Here is a 14,720-nt window from a genome sequence, read left to right on the forward strand (position 1 = left end):
AACTTAGAAAAAGGAGGAAGAACAAAAGTGTGCATTTATTGAGCCCCAACTATATGCCAAGGCTTTTTCATTTTTTTGACCCTCATATCATCCATGAGAACTAAACCCTTACCTTTCCCCTGAGAAAACAGACTCAGAGGTTCAACGGCTCACCTCACATCTCACATACTAAACGTTAAAGCTCTGTTCCCACCTACCGCACACAGTAAAAAAGGCTAAGTTGTGCCTGGGACACTGTCCCAAGTGTGAGCATTGGCCTCAGGCATACCTTTCCCACTGTGTGACCTTGGGGAAATGACTGAACCTCTCTGAGCTGCAGCTGCCTCATCTGTAAAATGGGGCTACCAGACCCATGTTGTGCAGACTAGAGGAGATCCCCATGTGAGGGATTCGCATGGGGCCTGGCACTAGGCAAGAATGAGCAGAGATGGTTAGATTATTTCCTGGGACTGGGAAATTTTCCAGGCTAGTGATCAGAGCCTGCTGGCTTTCAGTCTCCTCTAACCCCTTGGAAGGGGCTATTTTTGATGCTTTGACCTTCTGTCAATTGGGTCTGTCCCCAACCCATTCTCAGGAGGCAGAGGAAGGGTAGAAACCCCAAAGGATCTGACAGTCTCACTCTTCTGGGGCAGCCACAAATCCACTGCAGACTGCCCACCCTCAGGGGGCAAATCCCAGCTGGCAGGAAAATGTCTCTAGGGTCCCCAAGGCCTCCTCCTCCCCTCCAGCTATTCTCTCTCCTCTTCCTTGCTGCATCCCTAGAGGCTTGCCCATCCTTCAAGGCTGTCAGACCTCCCCCCACAGGGAGCCTCCTGGTGTGTCTGCCAGCCCCCTTGGCCCAGTGCCCAAGGCATTGTTGAGACCAGAGGCCTGGGAGTTCTGCTTAAGGTAGGACCAAGGGTCCCCTGGGGACAACCCTGGGCTGGCACGATCCAAGCTGTGGTCTCCTGGACCCTGCAGAGGAGGCGCTGTGGACAACTCGGGCCGATGGGCGCGTCCACCTGCGCATAGACCCCAGCTGCCCACAGACTCCCTACACTGTGCATCGGATGTTCTGCGAGGCTCTGGACAAGTACGGGGACCTCAGCGCTCTGGGCTTCAAGCGACAGGGCATGTGGGAGCACATCTCCTACAACCAATACTACCTGCTGGCCCGCAAAGCCGCCAAGGGCTTCCTAAAGGTGAGGGAGCCCCTCAAGGCACAGCCTCTCCCCTCCCCAGCCCTGCCTTCCAGCTCTGGCCCTCACAGGCCTCTTTCCGACGCCCCACTGGGCAAGCCCTTAGAAAGGATAACAGTAAAAACCAGCCCATTTATTGAGCTAATTGTCCGCTCTGGCCTGGTGCTGAGGGTTTACATTCACTGGGCCCTTGCCATGTGCCAGGACGTGACACGAGCTTCTCGTTTTTTGTCCCATTCAAGGGGCCTGAGAAGCCTGGTGCACTGGGTTGAGGTCTGGGCTCCCCGGGAAGGCCCTGGGAGGGGCAGCAAGGGCTGTTGAGTGACTCATCCCCCAGGGCACTCTCTAATGAGGGAGCCTGGGAGGGTGGTCCCTCATGTGGGCGGCAGGGTCCCTGCAGTTTGGAAGGGGGGCTTGGTGAGAATGAGAGGCTGACCCGGCCTGTCTGCCTTTGGCCTGGAGCTCGGCCTGGAGCGGGCCCACAGCGTGGCCATCCTCGGCTTCAACTCCCCGGAGTGGTTCTTCTCGGCAGTGGGCACAGTATTCGCAGGGTGAGTGGCTGAGGGAGGGGCTGGGTCTCCAGTGGGTTGGAGGTGGGCAGAGAGCAGAGAGAGGGTCGTTATCTCTTTTTAGGGGCCCCCAACCCTGTCCCCAACATCCCATCTCTTCCCCGGGGCCCTCCTTTGTCCCTGCTCTGCCTAGGGCGACTGTGCTGAGCTGCCAGTCTGGGCCACGGGAGCTCTCTGGGCCTGGGGGCTGTGGGTGTGTCGGGCAGGGGGCTGGGCCAAGGGGGTGGCCCACTGCACCTGCCCAGACACGCATCCTCCTGGGTCTCCTGCAGTGGCATCGTCACTGGCATCTACACAACCAGCTCCCCTGAAGCCTGCCGGTATATCGCCCATGACTGCCGTGCCAACATCATCGTGGTCGACACGCAGAAGCAGCTGGAAAAGATCCTGAAGGTTTGGGGGAAAGGGACCAGGGCCATGGGGGTCAGGCTGGGCATCCTCACAGACCTCCAGCTTACAAAGGGCTTTTCCACCCTCCCTGCCAGAATCCTCCATCATTCTCAACAGCAACCCGCCCCACCACACGCACACAGGCAGGGCAATGGCCGCCGACCCATTTGCCAGGTCTGAAAATTGAGGCCAAGAATGTCCAAGGGACATACCCCACATTCCCCAGCCAGCCTGCTGTTCCCCATGGCTTTCCCTTCAGGGAAGGGTTGTGTGCCCTGAGGGTGGCTCAGGGCTCTGACACGTGAGCACCCAAGTCTGAGTCTCAATGGGGAGTGGGGGTGTGGGCTGCCACAGGGTGGGGCTTGGGCTAAGCCACAGCAAGTGCCGCAGAGTCTTCTGAAGACAGCAGGGCACTGGAGGGGCTCAACAGTGCCTCTTGGGGCAGCTGGGTCTTTTCTGGAGCATTGATGCCTCCTGATTCATTTAAAGTCCCTCCCTGATTGGCTGTGTCCCCATGGGCACCACGCTGGCATGCAGTGGCCTGAGGGCACCTCTGTGCCCCAGCTACACCCAGTAGCCTGCAAGATCCTCCAAGGCTCCCTGCATCTCAAAGGAGGCTCCCGGGTTGACTTGTTGGCTTGGCCCTAGTTCTGGAGATATCACCTGGACCTCAGCTCCCCACCTGTACCTGAGGGCAGGAGAAGTGGTCTCCAACCTCCTAGGACTGCGAGATCTGGATCGCAGGACGGGCCTTCCCTCAGCTTGCGTGAAGTCCTTTTCTGTCTCCACTCCTTTTGAACCCTGTCGTCAGGGTTCCCTCATTCTGAGGGCCTCCATTCTGTCTGATTTGGATAAATGTTTGAGATTGGGGGAGGAGATGTGGGTGCAGATAAAGTGGCCCAAAGTGAACAGCTCTGAGAGACTGAGGTGAACCCGAGCTGACCTCAGCACCCCCTTTCGCCCTCCCCCTCCCCAAGCACTTGGACCCTTCACTTCATAGAAAGGGGACAAATATTTAGAGAAGAGTGCACAGCAGGGGTGTCCCAGGCCCCCTAGGACTCATCGGGGCCCTGATTTCCTCAGGTTTGGAGCCTTCATAGATGCCAGAGCCCTCTGACCCAGGTGCCCGCAGGCCAGCTTTGCTTGAAGCCCCACCGGTTTAAGATTCCTTGAGAGCCTCAGCTACCAAGTAGCAATGGTGTTAGCTTTCATTCTCAGCCTTACCCGAGGGGGTCACCCTCCTCAGCGTGGGCGCTCATGTCAGAACCCCAGAGTGGGGAGGGCAGTGGAGCTTTAAAAAGCCCCCCAATAGTTTTGCCCCATCCCTCAGGGAACCAACCGCTCTGCATAGATGGTTGACCTGATCCCAATGCCCTCACCCTGCCCCATTTTACCACTGAAGAAACCGAGGCCCAGACCTACTGAATCAGAAATGTCCACCCTAGGTAATTATTTAAAATTCGTATTATGAAACTTTCCAGATAAACAAAAATAGAGAGAAGAGTGTAGTGGACCCACAAAGAGTGCTCATCCAGATTTAATCACCATCACTGTTTTTTTGTCACACTCATTTCATCAGTTTACCTATTTTGCTGAAGTATTTGAAGGCAAATCTCTGACATCACAGCATTTCACCCCCCGAATATTTCAATACCTCTAACATATATGACATTTTTCTTAATCACAAGTAACTTTATCACCTTTATTTACACAAGTCAAAGAATTCTTTCATATCATCTAATACCAGCAATGTCTTTTTACAGTTGGTTCATTTGAATCAAGACCTAAACCAGGCCCATGTATTGCATTTGGTGGTGTCTCTTAAGAGTCTTTTAATTCAAAACAAAGGCCCCACCTTTTGTTTCCCGTACCATACACCAGTGTGGTCCAGGACCAACAGCATCCCCCGGGAGCTTAGTTTCAGAAACCCCCCCCAGACCTACTGATTCCAAAACTCGGGGTATGGGGCCCACGCCTCCTGGTGATTCTGACACAGGCTCAAGTGTGAGAACCTCTGTCATTGACATGCTGCAGAAACTAGGTTAGCCATCCTGAGCTGTTGTTCAGCTTGTCCCTCTAACCTCTGCACTTCTTGTTAGATGGCAAGTGTTGATGCATTTCAGATTAGACAGTGATTGGCAGGAACAACCCATAGGTGGCGCTGTGTACTTCCCATGGCACAGCCTCAAGAGGCACGTGATGTCAGGTGGTACCTCGTAGTGAACTCTGAGTTTCATCCCTGGATTCCTGTGGTGGCTACCTGCTCATCCACTGTGACATTCCCCATCAGCCTTTCTCCACCCATGATCTTTGCCTGAATTAATTATTTCATGAGCCATGGGAAAATATTTGTTTTCTAATTGATCAGCTGGGATTCTTCTCCAAAGGAAGAACTTTCTCTCATCACCTGGGACTCTTTGCTACCTGAAGCACCCCATTTGTACACAGCAGGTGTGGTAGACAGAATAATGATCTATGTTGGTGACTGTTCCACGCATATTTTAAAGAATGTGCATTCTGCAGTTGTTGGGTAGAATGTTCTATAAATGTTAATAATGTCAACTTGATTGATAGTGTTCTAACGTTGTTTAAGTCATCTATATCCCTGTTGATCTTCTGTCTACTTGTGCTAACAAATACTGAGAAAGGGAACGTTGAAATCTCCAGTTATTGTTGAGGATTATCTATTTATCCTTTTGGTTCTGTCTTTGCTTCGTATATTTTGAAGCTCTGTTATGTATGCACGTATTTAGGTTGTTATGCCCTCTGGATGAATTAATCCCCTTATCATTAAGAAATGTCCCTCTTTATCTCTGGCAACTGTTCCTCCAAAGTTACTTTGTCTTAAATTGATATAGCCACTCCAGATTTCTTATGATCGATGTTTGCATGGTATATATGTTTGCATAGTTTCACTTTTAACCTACCTGTGTCCTTATATTTAAAGCAAGACTCTTACAGATAGCGTATAGCTGGGCCATGCCTTTTAATCCAGTCTGACAAAATTGTCTATAAAACTACCAGTTGGCTGTTTTGCATTTGTCCGATCCATTCTCTGATCCTTTTCTCCCCTTTCATGACTTCTTTTGGATGGAGTTTTCTGTTTTTATTTTGGTTTGTTTTTGAGTATTCCATTCTATCCATTGGTTTACTAGCTCTCCCTCTAGTGTTTGCTCTAGGGCTTACACTATGCAACTTTAACTCATCACAGTCTACTTTCAAATAATATTATAATATAATATTGTACTACTTTACATATAATGTAGGAATCTTACAGCAGTGTACTTCCTTCTCTCTCCCATACTTTGTGCTATTGTCATTTATACTTAAATTCTATGTGAGTTATAACTCCTGCAATGCAGTATTTTAAACCGTCAAGTATCATTCAAAGAAATTTTAAAGGAAGGAAAAAATGTCTTTTTATTTACCCACGTATTTGCCATTTCTGGCACTCTTCATCCCTTTATGTCGAACCCAAGTTTTCATCTGGTTCATCTTCCTTCCTCCTTAAGAATTTTCTTTCTTTTTTTTTAATTTTACTTTTTTTATTGGAGTATAGTTGTTTTACAATGTTATGTTAGTTTCTACTGTACAGTGAAGTGGAGTTCCCTGTGCTATACAGCATGTTCTTATTAGTTATCTATTTTATACACATTAGCATATATATGTTAATCTTCAACATTTCTTGCAATACAAGTCTGAAGACAATGCATTCTGTCAGCTTCTCTTTGTCTGAAAACTTGTTCATTTTTGCTTTCATTTTCTGAAAGATATTTTCATTTAGTTTATAGTCCTAGGTTGACAGGGTTTCCTTTTTTTTTCTTTCAGCTCTTTAAAGACTTCATCCCAGTGTTTTCTACTTTGCATAGCTTCTGATAAGAAGTCTATAATTTCTTATCTTTGTTCCTTTCCACATGGTGTATCTTGCTTTTCTGGCCGCTTTTAAGATTTTTTCCTTTGTCACTGGTTTTCAACAGTTGGATTATGTTGTGTCTTGGTGTGGTTTTTCTTTGTGATTATCCTGCTTGGGGTTCACCGGGAGTCTTGAATTGATGGATTTACAGTTCTAATCAAATTTGGAAATTTCTCAGACTTTTTTCAATTAAAAAAAATATTTCCTGGGACTCCAGTTACACATATGTTAGGCTTCTTAGTTTTCTCCTGCAGGTTAATTTTTTCCATTATTTTTTTCTCTCTTTCAATTTCATTTTGAGACTTGTGTTTAATTAAGCCTTTCAGAGCAGGTTTAGATAGCCTTTCCTCTAAGGCTAATTTAGCCCCAGACCTATGACCTGACCCTTCTGGGGTCCCTATTTCCAGAGGTCCCTCCACTCTGGCTGATGGAGACACAAACAGTTCTGGCCCCGTACATGCTTTTGTTTGTCTTCTAGCCCCAGTCCTTGATCTTCCTCCAGCATTTATTCTTCATCTAGTTTCACGGAGTTTCACCTATGCCTGTGCAGGTTGATAATCCGCCAAAGAATCAAGATGACCCCTAAAGAAATTTCTAGAACTCTTTCTCTGCATAGTTCTCTCCTGTCTGGTATTCTGTCCCACAAATTCTAGGCACCCCGGCTTTCCTGAACTCTGACCTCTGACACCTCAACTCAGTGAGATAACTGAGTTCTGGTTTCCCTCTACCCTTTCCTCTCTTCTCTCTTCTGCAGTCACACAGTCCCCTGTTGCACTCAGCCAGGCCCCAGGTTGTCTGGTTTTCCTTTAATAGAAGTCATTCCTTGCCCCCTACTTATCCCACCTTTGCTGCTCCAAAGTTCTCATGATGGGGAACCATGCATGAAGGGTGGCAAGTGTCCTGCTGAGTGAAAGGTCAGAGCTGGGGACCAACAACCTTTGCCACAAGGTGCCTGCCAGGCTGACTAACACCTGGAGATGGGGCTCTTCTCAAGAGGTGACTTTTTAAAATGAAACCCCATTTATTTTTCCTGTCAATACAGATCTGGAAAAACCTGCCACACCTGAAGGCAGTAGTGATATTTCAAGAATCTCCTCCGACAAAGATGGCCAATGTGTACACGGTATGGGTAGAGGGCTCGTGTGGGGCAGGTGGGGTCTGTGTGAGCCTGCCCAGCTCACCTGGCCTGTCTGCACTCTCCCGCCTGGCCGCAGATGGAGGAGTTCATGGATCTGGGGAATGAGGTGACTGAGGAGGCCCTGGACACCATCATCAATGCCCAGCAGCCTAACCAGTGCTGCGTGTTGGTCTACACGTCAGGCACCACTGGGAACCCCAAGGGCGTGATGCTGAGTCAAGACAATGTAGGACAGATGCCCAGATGGGTGGGGGTGGGCTATGGGTGGATCTGGGCAGTGGCCCTGCCCTAACAACTCCCAGGGAGTTTCCTTCAATCCCTCAGCTCAGGGAGCTGGGATAAGTAGGACAACCCTTAAGTCTGTGGTACAGACTGAGCCCAGAAAAATGGTGGGGATTGGGAGTGGGAGGCCTGTCCCAGGGTGTTTCCTGCAGAGGTGCCCAGGAGGGTGAACAACCTCTAGGGTGTTCAAAGAACACTCCAGAGAAATAGCCCAAGCCCACAGGGTGGCCACAGATGTGAGCACTTCCAGGGCTGGCTTTGTAGACACTGCCAGGACCCATCTGCCTGTCCGCCAGATCACATGGACAGCACATTACGGCAGCCAGGCCGGTGACATCCAACCCGCAGAAGTCCAACAGGAGGTGGTGGTCAGCTACCTGCCCCTCAGCCACATTGCTGCCCAGATCTATGACCTGTGGACCGGCATCCAGTGGGGGGCCCAGGTCTGCTTTGCTGAGACTGATGCCCTGAAGGTCAGTCTGCCTCTCTGCCTAAGTGGGTGTCCAAGTGTGTGTGCAAGGGCCCGCCCGAGTGTGTGCTTGTGTCTGTGCGCCCTGTGTGCATCACAAGCATGCCGGTTCCCCATGTGTTTATCGGTCAGAATTCTTTCAACTGCAGTTAGCACAGCCTGACTCAGATGATCAAACAAGGGAAACTGATGATATTCCATAAAGGAAAGTTGAGTCAGAGTGGTGTGTGGGTCCACAGCGCCGTCTAGGACGGGCCACCCTCAGAGTGAGATCACAGGATGGTCACAGATGGCCACGGCCCTGCCCTGCATCCCAGCCTCATAAACTGCACCTGTGCTTGGGATCCTTCTTGTAACCATGAGGAGAACGTCCCCAGAGCCCCCTAGCAGACTTCCCCCTCCCCTGCATTGGCCCAAATGTTGTCCCATGTCCATTCATCAACCAGTCACTGCTTAAGGGAATGGGATTACCATGTTGGAGCTAGACTAATAAAAAGTCACTGCCCCCAGGACTGGGAGGGGACTGAGGTACTTCTGAAGCATCCGGCCACCCTCGTAGCTGAGCTACATCAAGGTTCTTTTAGCAAAGAAGAGCAGCGAGTAGATGGCTGTTGAGTGGTAGCCGACAGTATGTGACATGAGTTGCACGCGGTGTGTGCGCACACCTGTGTGAGCTACTGTATACAGGATGCCTGCGTGTGTGCACGCTGGCTCTGGTGACAGGGGCCTCCTGGCTCCCGGCCGGCTCTGAACCGCAGCCCTGTCTCTCGCTGGCTGCGAACAGGGGAGCCTGGTGAACACGCTGAGGGAAGTGGAGCCCACGTCCCACATGGGGGTGCCGCGGGTGTGGGAGAAGATCATGGAGCGGATCCAGGAGGTGGCGGCTCAGTCTGGCTTCATCCGGCGCAAGATGCTGCTGTGGGCCATGTCGGTGACCTTGGAGCAGAACCTCACCTGCCCGAGCAGGTAGAGAGGGCCAGGGGGCAGGAGGCCTGGGGAGGCAGCAGGGCTGGGTCATAACCCCAGGACACAACCTAGGATCTGATAGGCCAGGTTTGTCCACGCCCCATTGACCAGGCTTGTCCAGACCCCTGCACAGAGGCCCCATCAGTGGCTGAGCTTGAGCCCCTGTTCTCGAGCCCCTGTTCTCTTGCCAGATCCCACAGGAGACCATCACCCCATCTTTGGGTCTGACTGCAAGGACTGACTTGCTCCCTCTGGGGTGGCATTTACGTCCCTGGGAGCAGCTCCTGGCAGCCTCCTGAGGGGTCTCCTCCTGACTTCCGTAGGTGGCTATAGAGAAGGGGCCACAGTGATGGGGGTTTTCCAGCCTTCCCATAATCCAAAGTGACCACTCATCTCTCGCCCACAGCCTTTCGATTGCTTTAAAATTCCCAACCAGTGCTGTGGGAGGATCAATGGCATAAATCTGGCCTGTTCCAATTTAGAAATATTTTCCATTACTAGTGTGTCTGTGAAACAGTATCATGTCTCATGAGACATGTACACGTGTCTATGCACTTAGGGCTTCATTTGCACAGACATGAAAAGTGAATACGCATGAATGACCCATTCAAGAGCTTCAAACGGGATAAGACACATGTTTGTGTCTGTGCATATATACTTCAAGTCTCTGCAAGTGTGTATTACTGTGTGTGCGAACTTGCGTGCATCTGTGTTGTCTGTGCAAGCATACACAGCTGAATCTGGTTTTCTAACTTCCCAGCTCAAGACGTGTTTGCACATAACTACATGTACACACCTAGGCGCGCATGCATGTTCACAGGCAGGGCCAATATTAAAAATATTTAGCAGTGGATTCAGCGTCGCCACTAACCAATCAGAATAGATCATTGGAACGGCCATTCCGGGTATCCACTGAACACCCAACCTTTTAATGCAAGTGTGTGTGTGTGTTGTCTTCTGTGAGCCATTCTCCCTCTCCCACCAGCGATCTGAAGCCCTTCACAACCCGACTGGCAGATTACCTGGTGCTAGCCAAAATCCGCCAGGCACTGGGCTTTGCCAAGTGTCAGAAAAACTTCTACGGAGGAGCCCCCATGACCGCGGAGACACAGCACTTCTTCCTGGGCCTCAACATCCGCTTGTATGCGGGCTATGGTCTCAGCGAGACCTCGGGCCCTCACTTCATGTCCAGCCCCTACAACTACCGGCTCTACAGGTGTGGCCCAGGTTTCAGCACATATGCCAGCCTGCACGTCCTGGCTGGCACCCTTCAGTGCCGCCCCCTGCTGATTAGGTCCCTGAGCCCAGGCCACTGGACTATGGGTCCCTGAGTGCCAACAGCTCTATCTTGGGCCAAGTCCCTTGGCCAGGCCCGAGTCTCGTGGGGATGGTCTCTGTGACAGTGTCACTTGGGTCTGTGGTTGCAAACAGCCTTGCAGCCCAGGGGCTCCCTGAGCAGGGCTCTGATGGAGGAATTTCCCTTTGGCCTCTCCCTCCAGTAGGGTGGGGTGTGTTAGAGGGTGTCCCAGCATTGCTGGTAGCCCTGGTTTCATCTGGGATGGGAGCTGGGGGGACTGGGCCGGTCCTCTGGTGTGGGGTAGGGGGCAATCAGCTCTAGGGAGTGAGTTGAAGGATTCTCTGTTGTGCTTAAATACCTCCCCTCCCTGCTTGCCCATCACAGTGCTTAAAGTTGTCCCATTAGGATTTCCCCCACTGATTCATTCACTCACCTAAAAACCTTTAACTGGCCCTACGTCTCAGCTCTGAGGACCCTATTAAATTACAAAAATCCTGGGAAAGGACATTCTAGCCATCGGTGAAGACTAGATGGATCAGACTAGGGGCTGACCCAGGGCTTGGAGGAAACTGCTCCCTCTGACCATGCCTCCCGGCCCCTCCATCCCCCCAGCTCCGGCAAGGTGGTGCCGGGCTGCCGGGTGAAGCTGGTGAATGAAGATGCAGAGGGCATCGGAGAGATCTGCCTGTGGGGCCGCACCATCTTCATGGGCTACCTGAACATGGAGGACAAGACGTGTGAGGCCATTGATGCCGACGGCTGGCTGCACACGGGCGACTCAGGCCACCTGGACGCCGACGGCTTCCTCTACATCACTGGGCGTCTCAAAGGTGAGCGCCTCTGGCTGGGTTCGAGGCTGTCTGGGACGTTGGAGGAATTATACTGCCACCACAATTTATACCCACTACAAGTGTTGAGCCCTTATTAAGTGCCACACACCTTGAATGACATCATTTTACTTACTATTGTCTCCCATGGGAAAGATGCTATCATTACCTCGACTTATTAATGAGGACAACCAGAGAGGTTAAGTAACTTGCCCAAGGTCACCCAGCTAGTAAATGACAGAGCTGAGATTCAAAGTCCCTAGATAAACAAGGCAAGTCTTTCCAGAAAAGTTGAGGACATAAATATGTATTTTTATATGCAAACATGGCTATGAGGCAGAGTAGGACACAAATTGGACATAAAATTTAAAATAGAGCATGAGATTTCAAAGAAATTTCCCATGAACAGCTTGGCTCTCCCAGGGAAGTAAGTTGGGGACACCTCCGTGGAAGAGGTGCTTTGCTTACTTTGCCCAAGTGGATACAGTGCCCTCAGCATCCCTGTGGGAATCCCATGCCCCAGTTTCCCAGGGGAGACTGAAGCTCGGTGAATGGGTAAACACCTTTCTGGAAATCACGCAGGCAGATGTGTGATCGAGCCTGGGTCCTGCTTAGAGGGTCGGCTCTCCAGGCAGAGTCTGGGTGTGCTTGGTCTGAGCACCTGGACTGAAGCCTGTGCCGGGGGCCTGGCCTTGCCTCCCCAGAATTGATCATCACGGCTGGCGGGGAGAATGTGCCCCCTGTGCCCATTGAGGAGGCCGTGAAGACAGAGCTACCCATCATCAGCAATGCCGTGCTGATCGGGGACCAGAGGAAGTTCCTGTCCATGCTGCTCACCTTGAAGGTGTGTCGGGGGTGGGGGGGTTGGGGTCTGGCTCTGGAGGAGCAGCCAGTGGGTGGTCTGTGGGTCTGGCCCCAGCAGAAGCCATGTTCAGCCAGGACATGTCTGGATCTCATGACTGTATTCTGGAATAACTAGTCAGTGCTGCCTGCCCTAAGGGGCAGCCGTAGCGCATGGAAATCCCTTCTGCCCCTGGTAATACAGTTAATAGCATGCTGCCCCTATGATCTTCTGTGTTCCAGTACAGTCCAGTTTACACAGCGCTGCTGCCCTCAGTCCCCTCAGCAGATAACCAATCTGGTATCTGATACCAGGGTACTGGATGGGGCCAGAATTATGGTCCCTGTTTTAAAAGATGACCTCACTGGCTGAGGTCATCTCAATCTCAGGCCTCCCTTCCTTCCACCCCACCACGGGGCTCAACGCAGTCCGAGTAGCATGCTACTCATTCTAGAACCGTCTCTTTGAAACAGAGCTCACGGTGATCCACGTCCTTGACGATCAGCAGTGCGACCTCCTCCAAGACCAGGGCACACGTCTTGTGGAGTGAGGCTTGGTTTTGATCTATCTCTGGCTTTTCAGTGCACTCTGGATCCTGATACCTCTGACCCAACTGATAATCTGACCGAGCAAGCTGTGGAGTTCTGCCAGAGGGTGGGCAGCAAAGCCGCCACGGTATCGGAGGTCGTGGGGAAGAAGGATGAGGCCGTGTATCAGGCTATTGAAGAGGGGATCCAGAGAGTCAACATGAATGCAGCTGCCCGACCCTACCACATCCAGAAGTGGGCCGTTCTTGAGAGGGACTTCTCCATTTCGGGTGGAGAGTTGGGTAGGTGTTTTCCTTACACTATTGCAGGGGCTGTGCAGGAGGGCAGAGGCCATGGCAGAGCCTGGGAGGTGCCCACTAGGAAGCAGCCGTGGCAAACAGAAGGTCCCTGACGGCACTTTGGATGACACCCACCTCCTTCCTGTGGGAGGACATTGATTGCTCAGTGCCTGGGCTTGTGGTTAGGTAGGGCCTATTCAGTGTATAAGACATGTGCTGGAATTCATTGATTTGAACCTATAACATTTAACTTTGTTTTGACTAAGGAACCATTTTCCCCTGAAATCACAATGGGACCACCAAGCAGACACCAAGTTCCTGTTAGTGTTTGGGCTGGAGTCATCTGGCTCTAGGGAGTGAGACCACCGTAATCTTTTGTAAAGTCAGCTCATGCAACAGGTAAAGGGTGGAAGCCCTTCTGGGCCATGGTCCACAGAACCAGAAAAGGCCTCTGGTGTGGCCTCAGTTGGATGATGAAGTCGCTCTTGGTTATAGCATCTTGGGGTGTTCATGGCATGGCGGGGTAGGTATGCAAATGGCCCCTTCAATGAGATTCCCTCTGACCCATCAAGGCTGAACCCAGATGCAACTATCCACAGTAATGCTGAGCTGCTATCAGAGACCCTGAGCTTATCTGGCTGTCTTGTGCCAGCAAATTGAATGCAAGGTCAACCAGATAGGTGTCCTCTCTAAGCAGTTTATATAAATGGCTTTGATTTTGAAGTCTCCAGTTACGCAGCCAAGTATGAGTTAGCACAAAATGGCGTTGAAGCTACCCAAATCAGAGCCCTTTTGACCTTGCATTAGAGGAGAGAACCAAGGCCAAGAAAAGTGATATGAGGAAGACGTCTCATAAAGACCATGCCAGAGGCCCTCCCTGGCCAGGGCTTTCCCCTACCCCATCACAAGCAATCAAAGCATTACATCCAACATCGTATGAACTTTCACTGAAATGCAGAGATGATTTGCCTATCAGTTATTGTCATGTAAATTACCCCACTTCCTCTGTATTCTACCGGCCACTTAGACCAACCCTGGTACAGTGTGGGAAGGAGCCACACAACGGTGTGACCACGGAGCAGGGATCACCATGGGCCATCTTGGAGGATGGCTACTTGTTGGTCTGGCTTAATTCCAGAGTTCTGGGACTCACTGAGTCTAGATGTTTACCACACACCTTCTCAGACATCTCAGAGCCCAGCCCGCACTCATTTCTTCCAATTTCTCTTTTAGGTCCCACAATGAAGCTGAAACGGCTCACAGTCCTAGAGAAGTACAAAGATATCATCGATTCCTTTTACCAAGAGCAAAAAAAGTAATCAGGGGTCGTCCTTCCCGGGTTTCTCCTGAAGGTGGCAGGCTGAGTATTTTCCTGACAACCCCCCCGCCCCCCCCGCCCCAGGTCCTCTTCAGTCTGGGCACATGGACTTCTGGCAAGTCTGTTAGGTTCTCTGGGTCAGTTACGGTCCTGGCATCTACATTTGCCAGGTCTTATGCCGAGAGGCTTCATGTGTGCATAGTTTTAAAAGTATTGCTTTTTGTTTGGGTGACCAGTGAGATCAACTGTCTTTCCAGAACTAAAGGGCTGACTTTTTGGCCTTCGCTCCAGGTAGATTTAACAGGCTGCTAGCTCACTTACCAGGAGGCTGGGTGTTGGGGGAGGGAGGAGGGGGAGGATGGCTCGGCTAACCAGTGTGCCGCAGGGAAAGCGCTCAGTTGCAACTCACCTAACACCCGACTTACTCTGGAATCTTGTTGGACATTGCCGACCCCATCATCCCATTACCCGGCACTCCACCATACACACACCCACTGACTTTGATGCTTAATAAAACTGCTGCTGCCTATTTGGTTGTATTTAATGTGTAATTTGAAATTAAACTTTTTAACAGAACTGTCAACAAGTACCTGATTTTTTTGTCAATAGAGCAGCAGACCAGTCCAGAGTAGTGGTTATTGAACCCATAGGACACTGTGCAATAGGTATACCAATGACCTCTCGTGCCCTGGAATAAGCAAAGGTG

General features: G+C 51.0%; 1 protein-coding gene across 1 annotated transcript in view; it reads left to right on the forward strand.

Annotated features, from left to right (window-relative positions):
* Window positions 1-14,021, forward strand: part of ACSBG1 (acyl-CoA synthetase bubblegum family member 1) — a 48,496-nt gene extending 34,475 nt beyond the window's left edge. Inside the window, exons 3-14 of the mRNA XM_029238551.1 lie at window positions 961-1,181; window positions 1,641-1,729; window positions 2,020-2,140; window positions 7,093-7,173; window positions 7,265-7,414; window positions 7,767-7,943; window positions 8,724-8,905; window positions 9,891-10,121; window positions 10,815-11,032; window positions 11,734-11,873; window positions 12,453-12,699; window positions 13,930-14,021. Coding sequence (XP_029094384.1) covers window positions 961-1,181; window positions 1,641-1,729; window positions 2,020-2,140; window positions 7,093-7,173; window positions 7,265-7,414; window positions 7,767-7,943; window positions 8,724-8,905; window positions 9,891-10,121; window positions 10,815-11,032; window positions 11,734-11,873; window positions 12,453-12,699; window positions 13,930-14,015 — 1,943 coding nt within the window. The 3' untranslated portion in view covers window positions 14,016-14,021. The remainder of the gene's footprint in view (window positions 1-960; window positions 1,182-1,640; window positions 1,730-2,019; window positions 2,141-7,092; window positions 7,174-7,264; window positions 7,415-7,766; window positions 7,944-8,723; window positions 8,906-9,890; window positions 10,122-10,814; window positions 11,033-11,733; window positions 11,874-12,452; window positions 12,700-13,929) is intronic.
* Window positions 14,022-14,720: the final 699 nt, after the last annotated feature.

The sequence above is a fragment of the Monodon monoceros genome, unplaced genomic scaffold (genome assembly GCF_005190385.1).
Source record: "Monodon monoceros isolate NGI ecotype Baffin Bay Population unplaced genomic scaffold, NGI_Narwhal_1 Super_Scaffold_21, whole genome shotgun sequence".
Classification (NCBI taxonomy): Eukaryota; Metazoa; Chordata; class Mammalia; order Artiodactyla; family Monodontidae; genus Monodon; species Monodon monoceros.